This window comes from Monodelphis domestica, chromosome 3 (genome assembly GCF_027887165.1).
Source record: "Monodelphis domestica isolate mMonDom1 chromosome 3, mMonDom1.pri, whole genome shotgun sequence".
In the NCBI taxonomy this organism is placed as follows: Eukaryota; Metazoa; Chordata; class Mammalia; order Didelphimorphia; family Didelphidae; genus Monodelphis; species Monodelphis domestica.
The window spans coordinates 274,909,855-274,930,833 of NC_077229.1; the positions used below are offsets into that span (position 1 = coordinate 274,909,855).

The following is a 20,979-nucleotide window of genomic DNA, read 5'->3' on the forward strand; positions in this document are numbered from 1 at the left end:
CCAGCCCTTACCACTCTTCTACCTTGGAACCAGTACTTGGTATCAATTCTAAAATGGAAGGTAAGGGTTTTAAAAAAAAAAGAATTGATAGTAAGATTGAAGGTAAGGGTTTAAAAAAAATTAAGAGTAGGTCCAACACAGTCCCTGCTTGTTTCTGTTCCCATCTGAAATTCTTCTTTATTTTTTAAATGATTCACTGACAATCTTTTCTTACTTTTTTTTAGCATTAACATCAATACCACTCTCCGTGCCACCACAAAAGAAAAAATATCCCTTGTAACAAATAAGTATAACCATGCAAAACAAATCCACAAAATGGTCATGTCTAAAAACATACATCTGTTTGTACCCAGTCCATCACTCTTCTGCCAAATGATGGGAAATATCATTTATAATGAGTCCTCTGGAGTTATGTTTGGTCACTTCGTTGACCAAAGTTCTTAAGTCTTTCACAGTTGTTTGTCTTTAAAATGTTGGTATTATCCAAAAATGAATAATATGGAAAGAGGTTTTGAGTGATAATATTAATAATTTTGAGTAGTAATAACTCAGTAGAATTGCTTGTCAGCTCCGGGAGGGGGAAGGGAGACAACAAGAATCATGAAACTATAGGAAAATCAATTAAATTTTAAAAATAAAATAATAAAATGTTGGGATTATCAGATAATTTGGCTCACTTCATTCTATCAGTTCATACAAATCTTCTCAAGTTTCTCTGAAACCATCCCTTTCATCAAGTCAAGATACAATAACATTCCATTACATTTGCATATCAGAAGTTTCTCAGTCATCCCAGTTCTCTGCTGCTACAAAAAGAGTTGCTCGAAGTATTTTTGCATTTATGGGTCCTTTTCCTGTTTTTTAAAAATCTCTTTTGGGGATAGTAGTGTGGCAGTGGGAGGGCTATTCCATCATAAGCTAAAAGATGGACTCGTTCCAAACTTGTATGAAAATAGGCAGCTCAGAATGACAAAGGATGAGGTCAGCATTCTGAAGGTATGTAATAAGCAACATCCTGGGAGAAAACTATAACCATTAACACTATTCAGGGAAAATCATATATTCCCTGTAGCATTTACCAAGGGGCATAAACAAAAATTACTAGGCTGTGAACATGAACCCTGGCTGTCACACATCGGTACAAATACTGCTCAGAAAAACCCTGTATGAGGTAAAGAAGAGGGGTTCCATCTCCAACAGGACCCTACTTATTTTCTAGTAGGCATAGGATAGGGGCATTTTCTGAAATCTTTTCACATTAATCTGAGAATTGAAATAGACAATACTGCTGTCAAGGATACTGTGAAACTGAAAAAATCAAATATTATTAAAATATTTTTAAATAGTATTATTTATTTATTTTAATCCTCCTCCCACTCCATATAGAAGATTATACTTCCTCCATGATGGTAGGCAGGAAAGACAAGGTAAGGACATGGAAGTAATCATTGGCATTTTACAAAGAGAAAGGAATCATTCCTCAGAGCTGAGACCAAACTCTAAGGACTGATGCCAACAGGTGGGAGGTCCTGATGAAACTGATAGATTTTTGCTTTCTTCTCTTGGCTTTCTTGAGTCCTAGAAAGACAACAGTTTAAGGTCCTGAAATGTCATCTTACTCTGAATATAAATCAGGTCCCTCTATTTGAAAATGCTGGGCACCCTGCAAGTGGTTTTGCAAACATTAATGGCTACAAATCTCTATCCATGGCCTCACTTCTGGGCTTTCCTAATAGATATAGAAAGGTCTGGCCTTAACACAATGTTATGATCTATCCCCTCGTATTCCAGTAAGCATTCATATGATTCATACTTGAAAAGATGTCCTGTATTTCCTTACCCCCACAATCTTGAGAAAAACATGCAAGATTTATTTTCTTCCATAAAATTTACCCTCTGGCAGGTTGCCACTGTCAGCAGCAAATGAACCTCCAAAGACTTGGCAACACCAAAACTACTACCTTGAGGTTGTAACACCTAGTGTTTTTCAGAACCAATTTTGGCCATGTTTTCCTATTTATATTATCCAGAAGGTTCCAACAATTTGAGGAAATAAAAACTCTCTCTTTTACTTACACACACACACATATACACACACAATCTCTGGTGGTGTGAGTTTCCACAAAATCATAATTTAGATCATACATCTGAAGTGGCTTTTTGGAACTAGATTAAAACAGAAAAAGTAAAGTGAGATTTGACTTTGTATGTACTTTTCCTGCTTTGTTGGAAAAAATTTCCAAATTCCTATAGAAGTGAAAATAATTTTTTTTATTCTAATGGTCTTTAATGTAAATCTAAGTTTAGTTACTAGGGAGTTAAACTGTTGTGGCTAAAGTAATACAGATAATCCTATTCTATTTAGATGCATAATTTGAAATTCTAATTGCTTCTGCCAATCACCAAGGTAAATCAATAAAACTAATGCTACTGCTAACAAATTTCATTTATTCCATTACTCTATGTACATTTCCCCCTAAATAAAATACAGCTTGGATCTTGCTTGTTTCCTTCTACAGAGCAATTTTATATTTATTAAAAAGGATAATCATCTAATCACATTTTTTTAAAAAAAGGACAACAACAAAAATTTTGACAGGAATAAAATAAATAAAATCTCAAGGAAAATGACGAGGGGAAAGTAGAAATGGGTAGGGCACAAGATTACCAAATTTTAAGCTATATTATTAGGCAATAATCATCAAGACTTTGGTTAAAAAGTAGGAAAGATCAGTTAAAAAAAAAAGAATAGTAAATTCCAGAAGAAGTCAGACACAGAAGCTCATTGTTTTATAAACTCATAAATATAAACTACTCAGGAAAGGTTTTCCTATTCAATAGGAACTTCTAGGAAAAACAGAAAAAGATTTGGTAGAAAATAGGCTCAGACTAGCATCTTACCCCATATGCTACAATAAGAGCCAAATAAATACTATCTAAATTCAAATTCTAAAACAAAACCATTACTTGAACCCAAGACATTCCCAACTCTAATTCCTACATTCTTCTCACCATCTCAGTTTCCCATTAATATCATAAACTACACTAATAGGCTTTTTTTCTCTCCATATTTAATAGTTACATATGTCATGTAGAAATTATTCCTTTTTGCTTTGTTATACTTCCCATGTTCTCACAACAATGTATGCAATATTTTGAAGTAGAATCAAGTTTTGTTGAAGCGTCAATCTTGTCATTGCCTTCTACTTAAATAATTATAATATTAAAAATTTATATTAATAAAAAATTGGAGAATGGAAGTATCTTTCATTTCTATGAGAGTAGGGGAAGAATTCTTAACTAAGCGAGGCATACAGGTGATAAAAGAACAAAATGAACAACTTAATTCCAGAAAATGAAAATGCATTTGAACAAGCAAAACCAAGATAAGAGAAACTTTGGAGAGAGGGAAGAAAGTCTTTCCATTAAAATTTGATATTTATCATTAAATTCAATATCTAAGATATATTAAAAATTCATTAAATAATAAAGACCAAGAGCCATTCCCCATAAAAGCAGTTTTCAAAGAAGGAAGTACAGACTATCATCAACTAGTGCTTCAAATCATTAATAAGAGAAATTAAAACCTCTAAGGTAGCAGTTCTCAAAGCATGATCAGCAGACCACTTTGGGGAGTTTTGGGGGGGAGGAAATATAAGGTTAACACTATTTCCATAATAATCCTTATCTGCATAATAAAATATTCCATCTTTTTCCAAGTACCAATCTAAGTAAGACTGGATTTTCTTCATAGACTTCAATCAATATAACATATCACAAAAGATTGAATGCAGAAGCCAATACGAGAATTCAACCGTGTTCTATCAAGCCAGATATTGAAGACATTTGCAAAAAAAGATAGCCAGATAGGATAAAAGATAACACAATGGATCTGGAGTTCAAATCCAACCTCAAACACTTACAAGCTATGTCACTGAGTAAATTACTCCATCTTTCTGGGCCTCAGTTTCCTCATCTGTAAAATGGAAATAATGATAGTATCTACCTTGCACCCAGAAATGTTGAGGATCAAATGAAATAATGGGAACTAAGTGAACCATTATTTGATTCTATTTGACTCCATTCTGGACTTGGCCTTAATTATGGACCTGGTCTAAATCTTGTCCTGTGAGAAATTTTTATTCAATTGTGGGAATTGGGAAAAACCTTATTGCATTATTTGTTCCCTGCACAGCTGGGAAACTGGACCAAGGGCCTAGGTTATGTTGACCAGAAATTCAGTCAGGTTCTAAGATTGATGGAAGGAGTTTTCTCATAATTATACATCTCAAGCAGCTCATCCGTCTTATCTGAAAACTGGCCCATCCTGACTGATCAGTTATTGTTTGCATGTTCCTTTGTCTATAGGCCCTTGGGGGAGTGGGATCCCTATTTTCCTGAATTCTTGGGAATTACACCTGGTCACTCTCCCCTTCCCAACTTGCAAAATCCCTAATCTTTCATCCAATTACAAATCAGATGACTTAATGTTGTATTATTTCACTTTAATTAATTGGACATAGTTAACTGTTTTAATGTATGAAAGTCTGTCTCCCCTTGTATTCAGATCCAGTCCTAAATCAAGGAAGGGGCTTGGTCCTGATTTCTGATGCAAGCGGCACGCGTTCCTTAATAAATCCACATGTTCAGAAGACCTAATCTTGTTTCCTTGGTCATTGCATCTTCTGCTCATTTTATGCCTCACTATGTAAGAAGCCATGATGTGTATACAAGCAGAGAGAGTATCAGATTTCAGGGTCAAAGGGCCTGTGCTCCAGTACCTGTTAACTTGTTACCTAGAGTCTTGGACCAGTGATTTCACCTGCCAAGGCCTCAATTTCCTCATCTGTCAAAGCAAATAAGAGGGCTGGGCTAGATGAATTTATAAGGTCCCTTTCAATTTTCAAACTATGATCCTAATAATAGATTTTTGTACAAGTTGAATTTATGTATCTTCTCTTTTTAAAATATGTTTCCATGTTTCCATGATTCATTTTCTTTCCCTCTCTTCCTTCCTCCCCCCTCCCAGATCCAATAAGCAAATGTTATCACTTATACCTATTTCCATATTATTCTAATAATGGGTTTTTAATATTAAGACTTGTTTTTTTCTGCTTTTCTTTTCTTTCTTTATTTTCTTCTTCCTTCTCAGAAAATTTCATAACTAATGCTCAGGAAAAAAAGAAGAAACTGGAGAAAGAAATTTTTCAGAATATTCCTCATTTCATACATGTAAAACCCAGTGGAATTGCTTGTCAGCTCCAGGAGGGGGGAGAGAAAGAACATGAATCATGTAACCATGGAAAAATAACCTAAATTAATTAATTAAATAAAAAATGGAAAAAATCCCACAAAAAAAATATTCTCCATTTCACCTCTTTCTATAGAGATTTGGAGCTCTAAGTACAAGAAGCCCACAAACAACAGAGTCCTATCTCTTGCCTTTTATCTCGTGAGCACTCTAGCCACAGTGACTTCCACCTTTTAAATTGTATTTTTTAAAAAACAAGTATCTGAAATGTTGCCTTCTGGACTTTCTGCTGTATCAAGAGCTGAAATGTATATAGCATGTTAGCTTTCAAAGCCTTTCATCTACACCGTCTTATGATTTGGCTTCATACCCAACATGAAGAAGATAAAACAAGTTTTTATTATTATTATTCCCATTTTTCAGTGGCTCAGTGAGGCTAGGCCTGGAGGTAAAAATTTGGTGGATGGTTTATCTTACAAGCATTTGATGCTTTGCAAAGTATGATACTGACAGGGTCAGGCTTTGCCATTTAATCAGTAGAGGGAAGATCTCGGTGAGGAATCTCCTACCACTGCCCGTAGCCACTCACTTTGTAGAGGCTTTTTTAGAGTGTAGTGTGTAGTGTGTTTTGTAGTAGAACGCTATCGTTATTTTATCAAATTAGTCATGTCTAGCTCTTCATGACCCCTCTGAGGTTTTCCTGGATACTGGCATGGTTTGCCATTTCCTTCTCCAGCTCAGTTTACAGATAAAGAAACTGAGGCAAACAGGGTTGAGTGACTTGCCCAGGAACACACAGCTAATAAATAAATTTTCTGAGGCCAGATTCAAACTCCATTCCTCCTGATTCCAGAGTTAGCATGCTATCCACTGTGCTATCTAGCTGCCCTGAAGAGTCAAGAGGTCACTTATCTATGGTCCTAGAGCCAATATATACCACAGGAGGGACTTGAACCTCAGAATTCTCAACTTGAAGGTCAGTTTTGGATTTACTATATCACGCAAACACACACACACACACACACACACACACACACACACACACACACACACACAGTCGATCACATGGATACTTTCAAGCCTGAAAATAAAGCAAATATTTAGAGAGCTCATCTCCTTGCACTACTAACCTTGCACCTTAATCCCCTTTAAATATAGCTATTGGTACCTGGGAAGGCCTAGCACACTGTATACTACCTGTATACCCAAGTGAAAAATATGAGTGAGAGTTCTTCCCTCGGAGAAGATCTCTGCTGCCTGCTCCAAACTAGACAATTAAAAGAAGCTCAGAGCATGATTCATGTAACCATGGAAAAATATTCTGAATTAATTAATTAAATACAATTTTTCAATTAAAAAAAAAAGAAGCTCAGAAACAACTGGCTTGTCATAATGTGGACCTCACGGAGGTGGTGTGGAGAAATATGCTATTGGTTGAATCAAAGCAAAATGAAGAAGGATGAGGCAGAAAAGGAGCACAGAGAATACAGAACAAAAACTCAGAGGGAACTTGAATTGAAAGACCAAGAACTGACTGACAGATTATTCTTTCCATCATCCCCTTTGTTTCTTTTCAGTTTACAAATCTTCTGTGAACTCCACTGGATACTCACCACACAGAAAGATGCTTGATGCACAAGGAAATGAGAAATCTGGGCTTTCTTTTTTAATGAGGGTTTAGTTTTATGTTTGTAGACAACATGTACTGGGTGTTGTCATTTTATGTGTAAAATAAAGTGAAATTCGAATAAATCTACCACACTCATTTGTTATAATGCACAATTGGTATTATGATGAAATTCCATTTTTAAAAAGTGCCCAGGGTTAAAAACCAGGTAGTCATGGCACCTGTGAGCATCTCCAGCCTCCAAGCTACTGAGGCAGGTTGGGATGGATAACTATAAGAGGATACAAAGAGCGACCCAGAAGGGTTGAGGGCCCCTAGCAGTTTCTATAGCTCTGTTGGTTCTCTCAAACCCTAATTGTTTCTTGAAGGGCACTGTTTGGAAGTTATTACGGAGTGGGATTTATGTGCACATAAACACATTTTTATTACTACAAATAACTTGCACTGTGGCCTTGTCTGAGTTTTTGCAGGTGTGCGCTTTAGGAGCAGAGAGCCCAAAGAGCCAAGTGTTAATGCAGGCAGCTAGCATAAGTTGGTTGGCATGAATAATAAAACTGTTGTAATTGAGATGAGAACTAATTAAATTAAATCACTTGTTTTTCAAATAGAGCATGCATTATTGAGCGAACATCTGCTCCTTGAAAAACTCCGATATTTGTCCCTTCTTTTCTTGCCAGGCTTAGTGGTCTGAATTTTTAATAAATTCCCCATCTTCTACTGACACCTAGTGGATTTAGGTGCCTGTTTCTTAACAGAAAAAAAATCAACACTATTACAACCAGGGTCAATCTGGATGGAGGAAACAGTCCTCCAAGTCCTCTCCCTTCCAACAACATCTCCCAACAACATCCATTATTGGCACATTTTGTCCCTCATTTAATCTCATTCCCATTCTTTATTCTTCTTTCCTTTTCTTATTGGTTTCTCCATAATAACTCAGTCAGAATCCTAGTTCCTTGATAAATCACAGCCTGATTAAACTGGAAACTAGATGTAATATTGCTATAGAAGAAAATTGGGGATAAGATCATTCTTATCTTGTAATCCATTCAAGATGGCAGGGAGTGGAGTTGGAGATAGCCATTAAGCATCAAAAGGAAGCTTTATATAAAGGCATCCCTATACATTGTATCTTTTCCCCAAAGGGATGAACTTGGGCTAAGACAGATTTCCATTCTGGGGGATAATTCTTCAGCTGGTTCTAACTACCTCCCCTTACACCTCTTACAGTCCCAGGTGAGGAAGGCCTGAAGGAGCCTCCTTTGTTCCCATTTGCTCCAAATTCTATCCATAACAGCTAATGTTTTCTGTAAAAAAGATAAATAAATAAAAGTTTCCCTCACCTAATGAAAAGGTGGGACAAGGCAGAACAATCATTCGGATTTAGACACAGAACTCTCATAATGAGTCCAAAGATCTCATAAAGAAAATGAGATTGTGTCTAATCCATGAATATTGTCATTGTGGTGCTAGAGGATTTTTCAGTGCAATTCAGCAAGTACTATATACAGTGGAAAAATGGAAAGAGTGCTATTCTTGGAGTCAGGAGGCTCTAGGTTCAAAGGCTACCTCTGATGCTTTGCTGAGGGACCTGGGGTAGTTCTAACATTCTAACACTCCATTTCCTCATCTGAAAAACAGGGATTATATATTGTACCATTCACTTATTAAGATAATGAATATAAAATTTTGCAAAACCTTATTGTTCTATATAAATGTGAGGTCTGATTGATTGCTATAATATGGTTCTGCACTCTAGGGATTTATTATTCAGTCATTTCAGCCATGTCCAATTCCTTAAGATCCCATTTGGCATTTTCTTGGCAAAGATACTGCAGTGATTTGCCATTTCTTTCTCCAGCTCATTTTACAGATGAGAAAACTGAGGCAAACTGGGTGAAGTGGTTTACCCAGGATCACAAAGCAAGGAAGTACCCAAAGCTGATTCTGAATTGAATGCTTCCTAATTCCAGGCTCATTATTCTCTGCCACTTAATTGTCAAATATTGTAGTTCTTCCTGTTCAGTTGTTTTCAGTTGTGTCCAACTATTCATGACCCTGACTGGGCTTTTTCTTGGCAAAGTTATTGGAGTGCTTTGTCACTTCCTTCATCAACTTACTTTACAGATAAAGAAACCAAGGCAAATAGGTTTAAATGATTTGACCACAGTCACACAGCTAGCAGGAATATCTTCCTTATCAATCTTATCAGGACTTCCTTATCAGGACTTATCAGTCCTCCTGATTCCAGGTCCTCCATCCCCTGGGCCACCTAGCTGCCCCTCTAAGTCATAGGAACACACAATCTCCCCTTTAAATAAGAGATGAAGATAAAGCAGGGGTGGGAATGCTGTCTGCCACATCTATCAGGTAAATACAAGATCCTCTGAAACAGGAGAGCACAAACAAGGAAGGGGACCAAGGAGGAAGTCCTGTCCTTCAGGGCTGGCACCCTAAAAAGTAGGCTTAAGGACATTGCACTATAGCAAGGAGAGTGAAGATGAAGGCAGGGAGATCAGCCTGTAAAAAGAGAAAAAGGCAAGGGGCAGCGAGGCAGCAATAGTGGATAGGGAGCCAGGCCTAGAGTCAGAAGGATCTGGGCTCAAATCTGGCCTCAGACACTTTTTACCTGTGTGACCCTGAGCAAGTGACTGAACTCTGCCTCAGTTTCCTCTTTTGTCAAATGAGCTGGAGATGAAAAGGGCAAACCACTCCAGTATCTCTGCCAAGAAAACCCCAAATGGGGTCACAAAGAGTCAGACGCAACTGAAACAACTGAATAAAGATTAAAAAAAATGAGAATTTAGAAAGTGCCTTCCACTCCTAACAGGCTCAATGGGGAGGAGCTGGGCAAAAAGTAAAGTAGAACAAATAAACAAAATAAGTTGTGAAGGAATATCAGAGAAAAGAAGGAAATGGGGAGAAGTCTGGGTCTTGGGAATCAGTCAAGGAAAATGAGTCACGGGAATCCAGCTGTGAAAATGGAAGGCAAGAACTACTATAGAGTGCAGAGACTGAGGAAGAAGGGACAAGGTTCTGGAAACACCTCTGTGAGGGAGGTGCGTGGGTCCTTGACCGTATCGGGGTCTCCCTTCCAGTTTCATCCTCCAAATGACAATTCAGCTACACAGCACTGGGGGTGAAGTGGCAAGGACATATATCCTGGGAACTCTTCTTTCCTTCCACGAAAGCATTTGGGGGCAGCAATGTCACATCAGAATACAGATTTGGAGGCCAGACTCCCCCAGTGTTCCCCAAGGGTTGGGAGCTGGAGATGTCCTTGTTCAGGCCGGGGCCCTGCCTCTGGCAGCATCCTTAATGAAAATGGGCCCTGGAGGCTGTAGGGAGTATCTGCTCCCAGTATCAGAGATGCCGTCATAGACACCACCATCCCTGACCCCCACACGCCGGAGAAAGCAGACACTGTAGCGCCACTGAGCACAGAACACAGCTTATCTCTTTGTAGAATCTCTTGGACTACATGGCACAATTCCAAATTCAACAGCTCGAGATGAAATATAGGTAATTCCTTCTGCTTCTCAACTTTCCCCTTTATGGTTTCAATGTATTGCAGGTCAGCGTAAGAAATTAAATGGAAATTTTCTGGGAGTTTTGCAGAAGCCACAAGCAATGCTTGAAGACCAGCAGATGACACAGATAAAGTTTAGATTTAGTGTTTTTAAATTTTCTTTTTTATACAGTATTTTTACTGAACACTACCCTACGTATATCACCTAGGACCCAATAGCCCAAATTTTGCAGCATTGTAAACATCCCATAAAAGAAAAATGATAAATTCAGACTTCTTCTCCAGTACAAAGGAAGGGCCAAAACATTTCACAGAAATTTTCCAGATTGAGAGGGTGTCTCTAACAGCAATGCCCCACTTTTTCCAACATGGAAGGAATACTTGGACATTGTGTTATTTTCTCTAAAAGACTCAACAACATAAAAGCTATGGCAAATGTGTATATCTGTTTCCTGTCTGTCACTGTTAGAAAAAATAATCATCTATTACAAAAAGGAATAATATAGGAATATGTATCAAGTGATAACACATGTATAAGGCAGTGTAATTGCTTGTCAGCTCTGGGAAAGGGGAGGGAAGAAGGGAGGGAGAGAAAATAAATCATGTAACCATGGAAAAATATTTAAAATTTTTAAAAATTAAAAGAAAATAAGAAAGAAGGAAAATGGGGGCAGCTGGGTAGCTCAGTGGATTGAGAGCCAGGCCTAGAGATGGGAGGTCCTAGGTTCAAATCTGGCCTCAAACACTTCCTAGCTGTGTGACCCTGGACAAGTCACTTGACCACCATTGCCTAGCCCTTACCATCCTTGGAGCCAATATATAGTATTGACTCCAAGAGGAAAGGTAAGGGTTTAAAAAAAAGAAAGAAAGAAAAAAATTTTAAATCTGGAAAGACATGAACAATGTGGGTACACAGTAACAACAACATTATAACAAGATCAACCATGAAAAACCCAGCTATTCTGAAGACAATGACTCACAACAATTCCAAAAGACTCATAATAAAAAATGCTCTCCACCTCCAGAGAGAGAGCTAATGAAATAAGTACAGATTAAAGGATTGTTTCCAGTTTCTTTATTATTTCTGCCATTTGTTTTGGCAACATTGCTAATATGGAAATATGATTTGCTTAACTTCACATGTATTATGGGTATTATATTGCTTGCCTTCTCAATGAGCAGGGGAAGGGCAAAGAGTGAGGAAGAGAATTAGGAAATAAAAAAATTTTAATGAACTTTTTAAAAAGATAATCATTTACCCAGGATAATTCTGAGGGACTTATGAGAAAGAATGCTGTCCATATCTAGAGAAAAAACTGTCAGAATAGAAACACAGAAGAAAAAGTATGATTTACCACTTGTTTATAAGGGTATGGGGTTTTGGTTTTTGAAAGATTAATCTATTACAAAAATGAATAATATGGAAATAGGTATTGAGTGATAATACATATATAACCCAGTGGAATTGCTTGTCAACTACAGGAGAGGGGAGGGGAAAAGGGAGGGAGAGAACAGGAATTATGTAACCATGGAAAAAAAATTTTAATTAATATTTGTTAAGTTTTTATTGGTTTGGACCTGAATGATTTGGTGGTTGCCAGGGATTTAATTTCTAAATCCCAAAATGAATTACTAAAGTAAAATTGGAATTTATGGTAGTTTATTTACAATAGAGAGAAGATATTCAGGAAGTGAGAAAAGGGGAGAGAGGGAGAAAGAGCTTTGGCTTCCTCAGAGCCAGGGAGAAATTCTAACCCCAGCCAGGGGAAAGGCGTCTCAAGATGATGGGCCTTTCTCAGAGGTTCACACCTCCAGAAAGGCAGGGAAACTAAGTCAGTCTTTCACTGACCACAGTGACCATCTGAAAGGAAAGCAGTCTGAGGTCTCCTGAACAAACTCCTCCAGGGTCAAGTTTCACAGCCAAATCCAAGGGTCTATCTTCCCTCCAGCTCTGAGTGATTCTGAGTGACTGATCCTCCAGTCCAACTCTGAGTCAAAGGATCTATCTCCAGTCTTTTTTTCCCTCTATTTAAAGACCTTTTTCTCTTGTGTCACCTCCCCTAAATTTCACATCTACCAATCACAGCAGATGCTCCTCTCCAGGACTGCCCATTCAATGCATGAAATGGGTGTTCACACCTTTTTTGGTTAATTATACCTTTTTTGGTTAGATCACTCCTTTTGTAGTTAGTTTGTACCTTTTTGTAGTTAAAATGGGTAGATCTACTTTAAATACTGAGTTAACACTTTGGGAGATTTAAATCTAAAAATAGACAGGGGATTACAATTCAATCTTCCCAATAAAGGAAGGGCTAAGTACCTTCATTGTTACAATCAGGAAATAGCCAAATCCACTCTTCACAAATTAAAAAAATATGGAAATAGGATTTGAGTAATAATATATGTCTAACCCAGTGGAATTGCTTGTTACCTCTAAAAGTAGGGAAGGATAAGGGGAGGGAGACAACATGAATCATGTAACCATGGAAACATTTAAATAATAGAAAAATTAAAATTAAAAAGGCAATTATTTGCCATCCATAAGACCCATACCACCAAAATAGGCAGGGTCAGTGCTATGAAATACTACTGAAAAATCCAATTTATTTGTGGAAATTCACACCATCATTATCTAGTGACAGGACTCAAATAAGTGCCAAAGTGATATAAAAGTGGGGCAGTTAGGTGGCGCAGTGGATAGAGAACCAGGCCTAGAGAAAGGGGGACCAGGGATCAAATATGGCCTTGGACAATTCCTAGCTGTAGGACCCTTGGCAAGTCACTTAACACCTACCCCTACCCCTAAACCCTACCCCACCTACCCTTTACCATTCTTCTATCTTGAAAACAATATTTAGTATCAATTCTAAAACAGAAGGTAAAGACTTTTTTAAAAAATTGAACAATTAATTATTCTTTATTCTAGGCCTATAATCATGTCCTAATTAATTAAATGTCTAATTGTTCTTGCCCATTAAGAATAAGGCTATTAGTTAGGGACTTTTCATTAAGACATATGTTGATGGTTCTTTAGCAAGTTCCCTTGCTAGAAAATTAAAGAGGGACAAGGAAGCTTCTGTCTGATCGTTTGGCTGCCTGTCAGAAACAATAGTTAAGATCACAATTTCAGCTCATTTCACAATCATTTTCTATTAGAAGACTTGAAAAGTGGTAAGTGGAAGAAGACTGAAAGCAACTTCTCAAGTTCTAAGCAATTACAAGAAATTATTTAAAAGGTAATAGATGTACATCTTAAGTGGCCTGAGAATGTGGGTTCGACAGGACTAATTCTTCCATCTTCACACAGGGCAAATCGCCAAATGAGTCGGAACCACGATACAACTTCAGAACACTATAGTCTACATCCACTTAAGGAACCATGGGTTACAATACTCCCAAAGGATCACAGCTCCAAAAAGGCATAATTATTTCTGCAAAGGATGGAACATCTGTTAGAAAAATCACATTAAAAGTTCTCCAAAGGCTTGGCAACCACAGCAGCTGCTACACAACAATAACAACAAACATGGGGCCAAAGAAACAATGAGTATCTTTCCTAAAACAGAAAGCTCTGTGGCCATGCTGGATCTGGTGCTGATGACCAACAGCCTTGGCAATTAAGCCTTAAAGGAAAATGACTCAGACAAGAGTCACTTTAATGGAATCAGACTAATACATGGCCAGAGGCTGACTCATTGTTACAAATCTCACCTATTTTCAACATATCAATAATTGAACCATCAAGATGAAAAAACTGATTATAAGAGCAACACCATTCTTAGAGTCCAATGTAGCTGGAGTTTTCTTGACTACAGTTTTAATCTATTTGGCTGATCTCAGCCCCATCCTCACTGTGTGACCCTAGGCAAGTCACTTCATCCCCATTGCCTAGCCCTTACCACTTTTCTGCCTTGGAACTAATACACATGATTGATTCTAAGGTGGAAGGTATGAATTTTTTTAAAAATCTTTTTGGGACATGATCACAAGTTTCTGGGGAGAGTAAACACTGATTTTTATGAGTTGGAATCAATTTTCTCTGCCATCTCTGCTGATCTTTAGTCCCAATACATCTTCAAATTTGTATTATCTAAAAAATGAAACTTTCTCTATAGCATTTTTTATGGGATTTTATTTTCTAAGAAGTCTGAATGTTTATTGTGGGCCTCTGAAGTCCCAGTTCCCTGAAAAACCTACTATATAGTAAAAATGTAATACTGTGATAATGGTTCATTTATTTATTTTTTTATAGTGTTCTTTTAAAAGGAAAATACCTTCAAATTATCTGAAAAATCTACTATATAGTAAAATGTAATACTGTGATAGTGTTCTTTTATTTATTTTTGATAGTTATTTTTTTCATTTATTTAATTAATTAATTTTGACTATTTTCCCATGGTTACAAGATTCATGTTCTTTCCCTCCCCTCTTTCCCCATCCCCCTCCCACAGCCAACGTGCAATTCCACTGGGTTTTACATGTGTCATTGATCCAGACCTATTTCCATATTATTGATATTTGCACTCAGATGATCATTTAGAGTCTACCTCCCCACAGTCATATCCCCATCAGTCCATGTGATCACGCAGTTATTTTTCTTCTGTGTTTCTGTTCCCACAATTCTTCCTCTAGATATGGATAGCATCCTTTCTCATAAGTCCCTTCGAATTGTCCTGGATCATTGCACTGCTACCAGTAGAGAAGTCCATTACATTCGATTGTGCCACAGTCTCTGTGTACAATGTTCTCCTGGTTCTGCTCTTCTCGCTCTGCATCACTTCCTGGAGGTTGTTCCAGACTCCATGGAAATCCTCCACTTTATTATTCCTTTGAGCACAATAGTAGTCCATCACCAACATATACAATTTGTTCAGCCATTCCCCAATTGAAGGGCATCCCCTCATTTTCCAATTTTTGGCCACCACAAAGAGCGCAGCCATGAGTATTCTTGTACAAGTCTTTTTCCTTATTATCTCTTTGGGGTACAAACCCAGCAGTGCTATGGCTGGATCAAAGGGCAGACAGTCTTTTACAGTCCTTTGGGCATAGTTCCAAATTGCTATCCAGAATGGTTGGATCAATTTAATAGTGTTCTTTTATTATTTTCCTTTTAAACATTATTTTATTTGGTCATTATCAAACATTATTCATTGGAAACAAAAATCATTTTCTTTTCCTCTCCTCCCCCTCCCGCCACCCCTCCCATAGGCGACGCGTGATTCCTCTGAGTATCACATGTGTCCTTGATCCAAACTCATTTCCATGTTGTTGGTATTTGCACTAGGCTGTTCATTTAGAGTCTCTCCTCAGTCATATCCCCTCAACCTCTGTAGTCAAGCAGTTGCCTTTCCTCGGTGTTTTTGCTCCCACTTTTTTTTCTCCTAGATCCCTGCAGATTGTTCAGGATCACTGCATTGCCACTAATGGAGAAGTCCATTACATTCGATTATACCACAGTGTATCAGTCTCTGTGTACAATGTTTTCCTGGTTCTGCTCCTTTCGCTCTGCATCACTTCCTAGAGGTTGTTTCAGTCTCCATGGAATTCCTCCACTTTATTATTCCTTTTAGCACAATAATAGTGTTCTTTTAAAAGGAAAATACCTTCATGTGAAAGGTCTGAGCTTGATCACCATTTGTTAAATCTTTAAAAAACTGAAATAATTTTTTATTTTCAAGTTGAAAAAAACTATGCCATGAAAATATTAACTTCTTATTATTGGTCAGAGGCTATCATATAAACAATTTACACCCTACATTTCAACCTGATTATATAGTTAACAGGAAAGTGGCTTTTGTTAGGATGAAGATAGAGGGATCAAAGTAGTTAGTGAAAAATATGATAAGCTCTAAGATACTTTAACAAATTAGCTTTAAAAAGGATTTATAATCATCACATCAATGTAGTATAGATCCATTTAAGTCCTAAACTCTATATCACATTCCCATTATGAATTAACCAATGTCTCAGAGAAAATTCAAATGATTTATTTTTTTAATTTTAAAAAATTAAATGTTTAAAAATCAAAGAATCAGATGAAAAGAACTAAGAAATGTTAAAAAAAAGAATTAGCTTACAAATTATGCAAAGGTCAAATTCACTGTACCTGCAATTGCTGTTGATTTCCACCCAACCTAGCTTCCATGAAATGTGAAGCAGAAGTCCTCCAATTAATGTCTGCCACCTGAAATAATACAGTTATCAACAGAAAGATCACAGACCATAAAATAGCTCTGTCCAAAAAATAGCTCTGTCTGCAGTCCAAGAATCTTCACAGCCTAACATCAAATGCAAGCACATTAAATTAGTTTATAGACATGAATTTCCTTCCTTGAAAGAGGTTTCAAATGAGAACATGGCCAGGAAGAGAATAATTTTCTATATAATTACTATGTAATAGTTTTCTACAATAATTATAGCATTTAGGCACATCTTCAGCCCTTTAAAAGAGGCTATTGGAGCAAATTGCCTACCAGCACAGGGAAGGGAGGGATGAAGATAAATTCAATCATATAATTTAGGGAAATGTGTGGAAATTTTTTATTACATGTAATTGATAAAAAAAAATTTTAATTAAAAAAATTTAACAAGTGAAAAAAAAGTTAAAAGGCTATTGGTGATGCAATGGATAGAATACTAGGCCTGTAATCAGAAGACCAGAGTTCAAATCTGACCTTGGCCACTCATCAGCTGTGTGGCCCTGGACAAATCACTTAACCTTTGTTTGCCTCAGTTTCCTTGGGACAATAAAACATCTACCTCCCAGGACTGTGGTGAGGATAAAATATGATGTATGTGAAAACCCTTTGCACAATGCCTGGCACCACATGGGTACTTAATAAATACTTAATCCTTTCTTCCCCCCACTCCTTTATACCCAAAGACAGGCATCATTGCACAGGAAACTTATCTGACCATCATTTCTGAAGAAAACATGACTAGAAATTGATTACATTTATGATAGCAATTTTTTACTTGCTACTAAATATTTGGTACTTGGCAACTGAGCAACCTAAGGCCATATTCCCCAAGTATGGTGTGTTGTTTTTCTAGCAGTTTTCTGCTATAAGAGCAATTAATGTATTATTTCTTTCTGACTGCCATATGGAATAAAAATATTCATATTTTTGGAGTATATCTATTTTGGAAGAGCTCAATTCTCTCAAGTTTCAAATCAAGCAACTAAGAAAATCTTCTGCTTTCTCTATGGTAAACAGCATCAAGACAGTCCACAGCTTTCTACAAGTTAATTTTTAGAAGTAAAATCGCAAAATGGAGTCAAGTTGGAATCTAGGTTTTGCCCTTTCTTCATTCCTCCAAATTGAGGTAGTCCAAACAGTCCAAATCCAGAGCAGCAATGACAACAGAATCAAATTTAATGGTTCATTTTCTGTGCTCCAAAACAATGAAAAGAACTTTTGGTTATTGGGCTAGATCCAATCACAGATTCTATTTAATGTGGTAAATAGTAAAATAGAAGGTATTGGAAGTAGGAACTGTTTCATTCACTGTTATTTGTATCCCCCAGCAGAGTTCCTGGAAGTTAAATTTTATATATATAATGCTTAATAAATACTTATTAAAAATAAATAAATGCTTGTTGAAAAATCAATTGCTAAAAGTGCACTGGTGGACAGAGCACAATGCTTAGAATCAGGAAGATATCTTCTTGAGTTAAAATTTGACCTCAAACATTTACTAGTTATGTGACCCTGGGCAAGTCATTTAACCTTGTTTGCTTCGGTTTCCTCATCTATACAATGACCTGGAGAAGAAAATGGCAAACCACTCTAGTATCTTTGCCAAGAAAATCCCAAAGTGGGGGAAAGTCAGTCATGGCTGAAATGATTCAACAAGAACAAAGATACTGCTACAATACTATTCTTAGGCTAAGGACCTAAAGGAATCAGTTTTATTTTAAATTGCCAGTTGTTCACAGGCTTGTGGGTAACTAAAAACTGAATAGCTTCTTCATCGTGAGGATGTTCCATTCCACAGGAGATTTGAACTCCAAAGGACCATCTTACACAATATTTTGCTTCATTGTGGCATGGAAGTGCTCCTAGGTTCCTAAAGAAATAAGTATTGTAGGTTCTACCAAGCTTAGAAAGATTCTGAATAGGGACCCACCCATGAACCATTTGTCACTTCAGGACTAGCAGAACTAAATTCTGAGAGGCTCATCACCAAAATATTGGCTATGATAACTCTTGAAGACCACCAACCAAGGAGCCAGTGATCTATGGAAGGACAACTTAGAAGATGAAATCATGGATCTTTTGAAATACTGATGTATTCACAGTATTAAAGTGGATTTTTTAAAGAAACATTCCATACTCATAATTCTCATTATCTAGGCCCTTTAGTTCTTTTTTTAAATCAATCAATAAACAGTTACTAAGATCCTATTATATGCTAGATACTATGCTAGGAATAGAAAAAGAGGTAAAAAACAGCCTGACCTCAAGGAGTTTACAATCTAATGGGGGAGAAAAGATGCAAACAAATATATACATATATTTTTTTTTCCACTTAAGGAATAAAATCTTATTAATAATTTCTGAGATAGCTGCTATTTCCTCTCAGCCTTGGAAGGAAGCCAGCTAGAGGAGAAATCACTAAGAAATCATGCTGACCTAATACCCCAGATTCTGAACAAAACATGGGAAGGGGATTCAGAAAAGAAACATCTGTCAGTCTTCACTTATCCAAAGAGCTGGGGAGGGGTTGGTGGGTGCTAGAAAAGGAGAGAAAGTCACATGATGGTAGAGTGAGGGAAGTGGACCCATCTGCAGGCTTATCCAAGGATAGATGGAAGGATAGACAAACAGATAGATAGATAGATAGATAGATAGATAGATAGATAGATAGATAGATAGAGATAGAAATAGAAATAGGTAGACAGATTTAGATAGACATATTGATTGATAGAAAGAGAAAGAGAGAGAAAGAGAGATAGATGATGGATGGAGAGATAGATAGAAATAGGTAGATAGATTTAGATAGACATATTGATTGACTGATTGATTGATAGAAAGAGAAAGAGAGAGAGAAAGAGAGATGATAGATGGAGAGATAGAAAAGGGTAGACAGATACAAGTAGGTAGATACACAGACAGATTGAGAGAGACAGACAGACAGAGAGACAGACAGAGAGAGAGACAGAGACAGAGAAATAGAGAGAAGATAAATTGGAAATAATTAAAACAAGGAAAGCACTAGAATTCAGAGGGGTTGGGGAAGGCTTCTGGCAGAAGGTAGGAATTTTAGCTGGGATCTAAAGAAAGTCAGTAATTGGGGGGAAAAAAAGAGGGATCATGTTCCAGGCATGGAGACAGAATGGGAGAGTCGTGTTCATGGAACAGCTATAAGGTCAGTGTCATTAGATCTATCAGTACATGTTTGGGAGTAAAGTAGAAGACTAGAAAGATAGAAGGAGGCCGGGTTATGAAGGGCTTTGAATGCCAAACAGAGCAGTTTATATTTGATCCTGAGAGGCAACAGGAAGCCACAACTCCAAGTTTATTGAGTAAAGGAATGACATGGAGGAATTTTGGCTTTAGGAAAATCACTACAGTAGCTGAATGGAGGATGGATTGGAGTGAGGAGCGCCTGTAAGCAGGCAGACCCACTAACAGACAATTACAGGAATTCCGATGAGGGACAATGAGAGCCTGCACCAGAAAAGCAGCAATGTCAGAGGACAGAAACATTACAAAGGTTAAATGTATAGACCTAGGCAACAGCTTGGATATGAGGGCCAAGAGACAGAGAAGAATCCAAAATGACTCCTAGGTTGCAAGCCTGGGAGTGTGGAAGGATGCTGTTATCCTTTACCCTAACAGAGAAGCTTTAGTGGGGGAGGATGCAGAACTCCGGGGAAAAGTTCTGTTCTGAGCATATTGACTTTAGGATGTCTACTGAACATCCAGTTCTGAAAGGCAATTGGAGATGTGAGACTGGGTGTCATCAAAGAAACTGAGGCAGGAAAGGTAGATTTGAGAATCATCAACATAGGGATGGTACTTAATCCAGGGGAGCTAATGACATCAGCAAGTGAAATAGTATGAAGGGAGAAGAGAAGGCAGCCCAGGATAGAACCCTGAAGGACACCTACAATGAGGGAGCATTATCTGGAAGAGGATCCAACAAAGGAAATGAAGAAAGAGTAGCCAGATGGGTAGGAGGTGACCCAAGAGAAGCAGGAGTCCTAAAAATCTAGAGAAATGAGAGTATTAAGGAAGACGGTGATCAATAGTGCCAAAGGCTACAGAGAGGTCCAGGAGAATGAGGAATAAAAAAAAAAGGCCATTGGGTCTGGGGACTGAGACATCATTAGTAACTTGGGAGAGAACAGTTTGGGTAAGAACGATTAGCATCAGAAGCCAGACTGTAAGGGGATAAGAGAGTACAAATATATATATATATATATATATATATATATATATATATATATAGTAGTCTCTCGGTGACCGAGAATGACTATTGTCTTTGTGCAGTTTCATCTACGGTGTACCCTCATGTGGCTTTCCAAAGGCTGAGGCGCAGAGTTTGTGGCACATGGGGCATGGG

At 37.4% G+C, this 20,979-nt stretch overlaps 1 protein-coding gene across 2 annotated transcripts in view; it reads right to left on the reverse strand.

The window, feature by feature from the left end:
• The window catches only part of TMEM241 (transmembrane protein 241), a 172,636-nt gene that overhangs the window by 137,711 nt on the left and 13,946 nt on the right, over positions 1–20,979 (reverse strand). For both annotated transcript variants that reach the window (XM_007487617.3, XM_007487621.3), the window contains exon 3: positions 16,514–16,591. In XM_007487617.3, the coding sequence (XP_007487679.2) occupies positions 16,514–16,591 (78 nt within the window). The remainder of the gene's footprint in view (positions 1–16,513; positions 16,592–20,979) is intronic.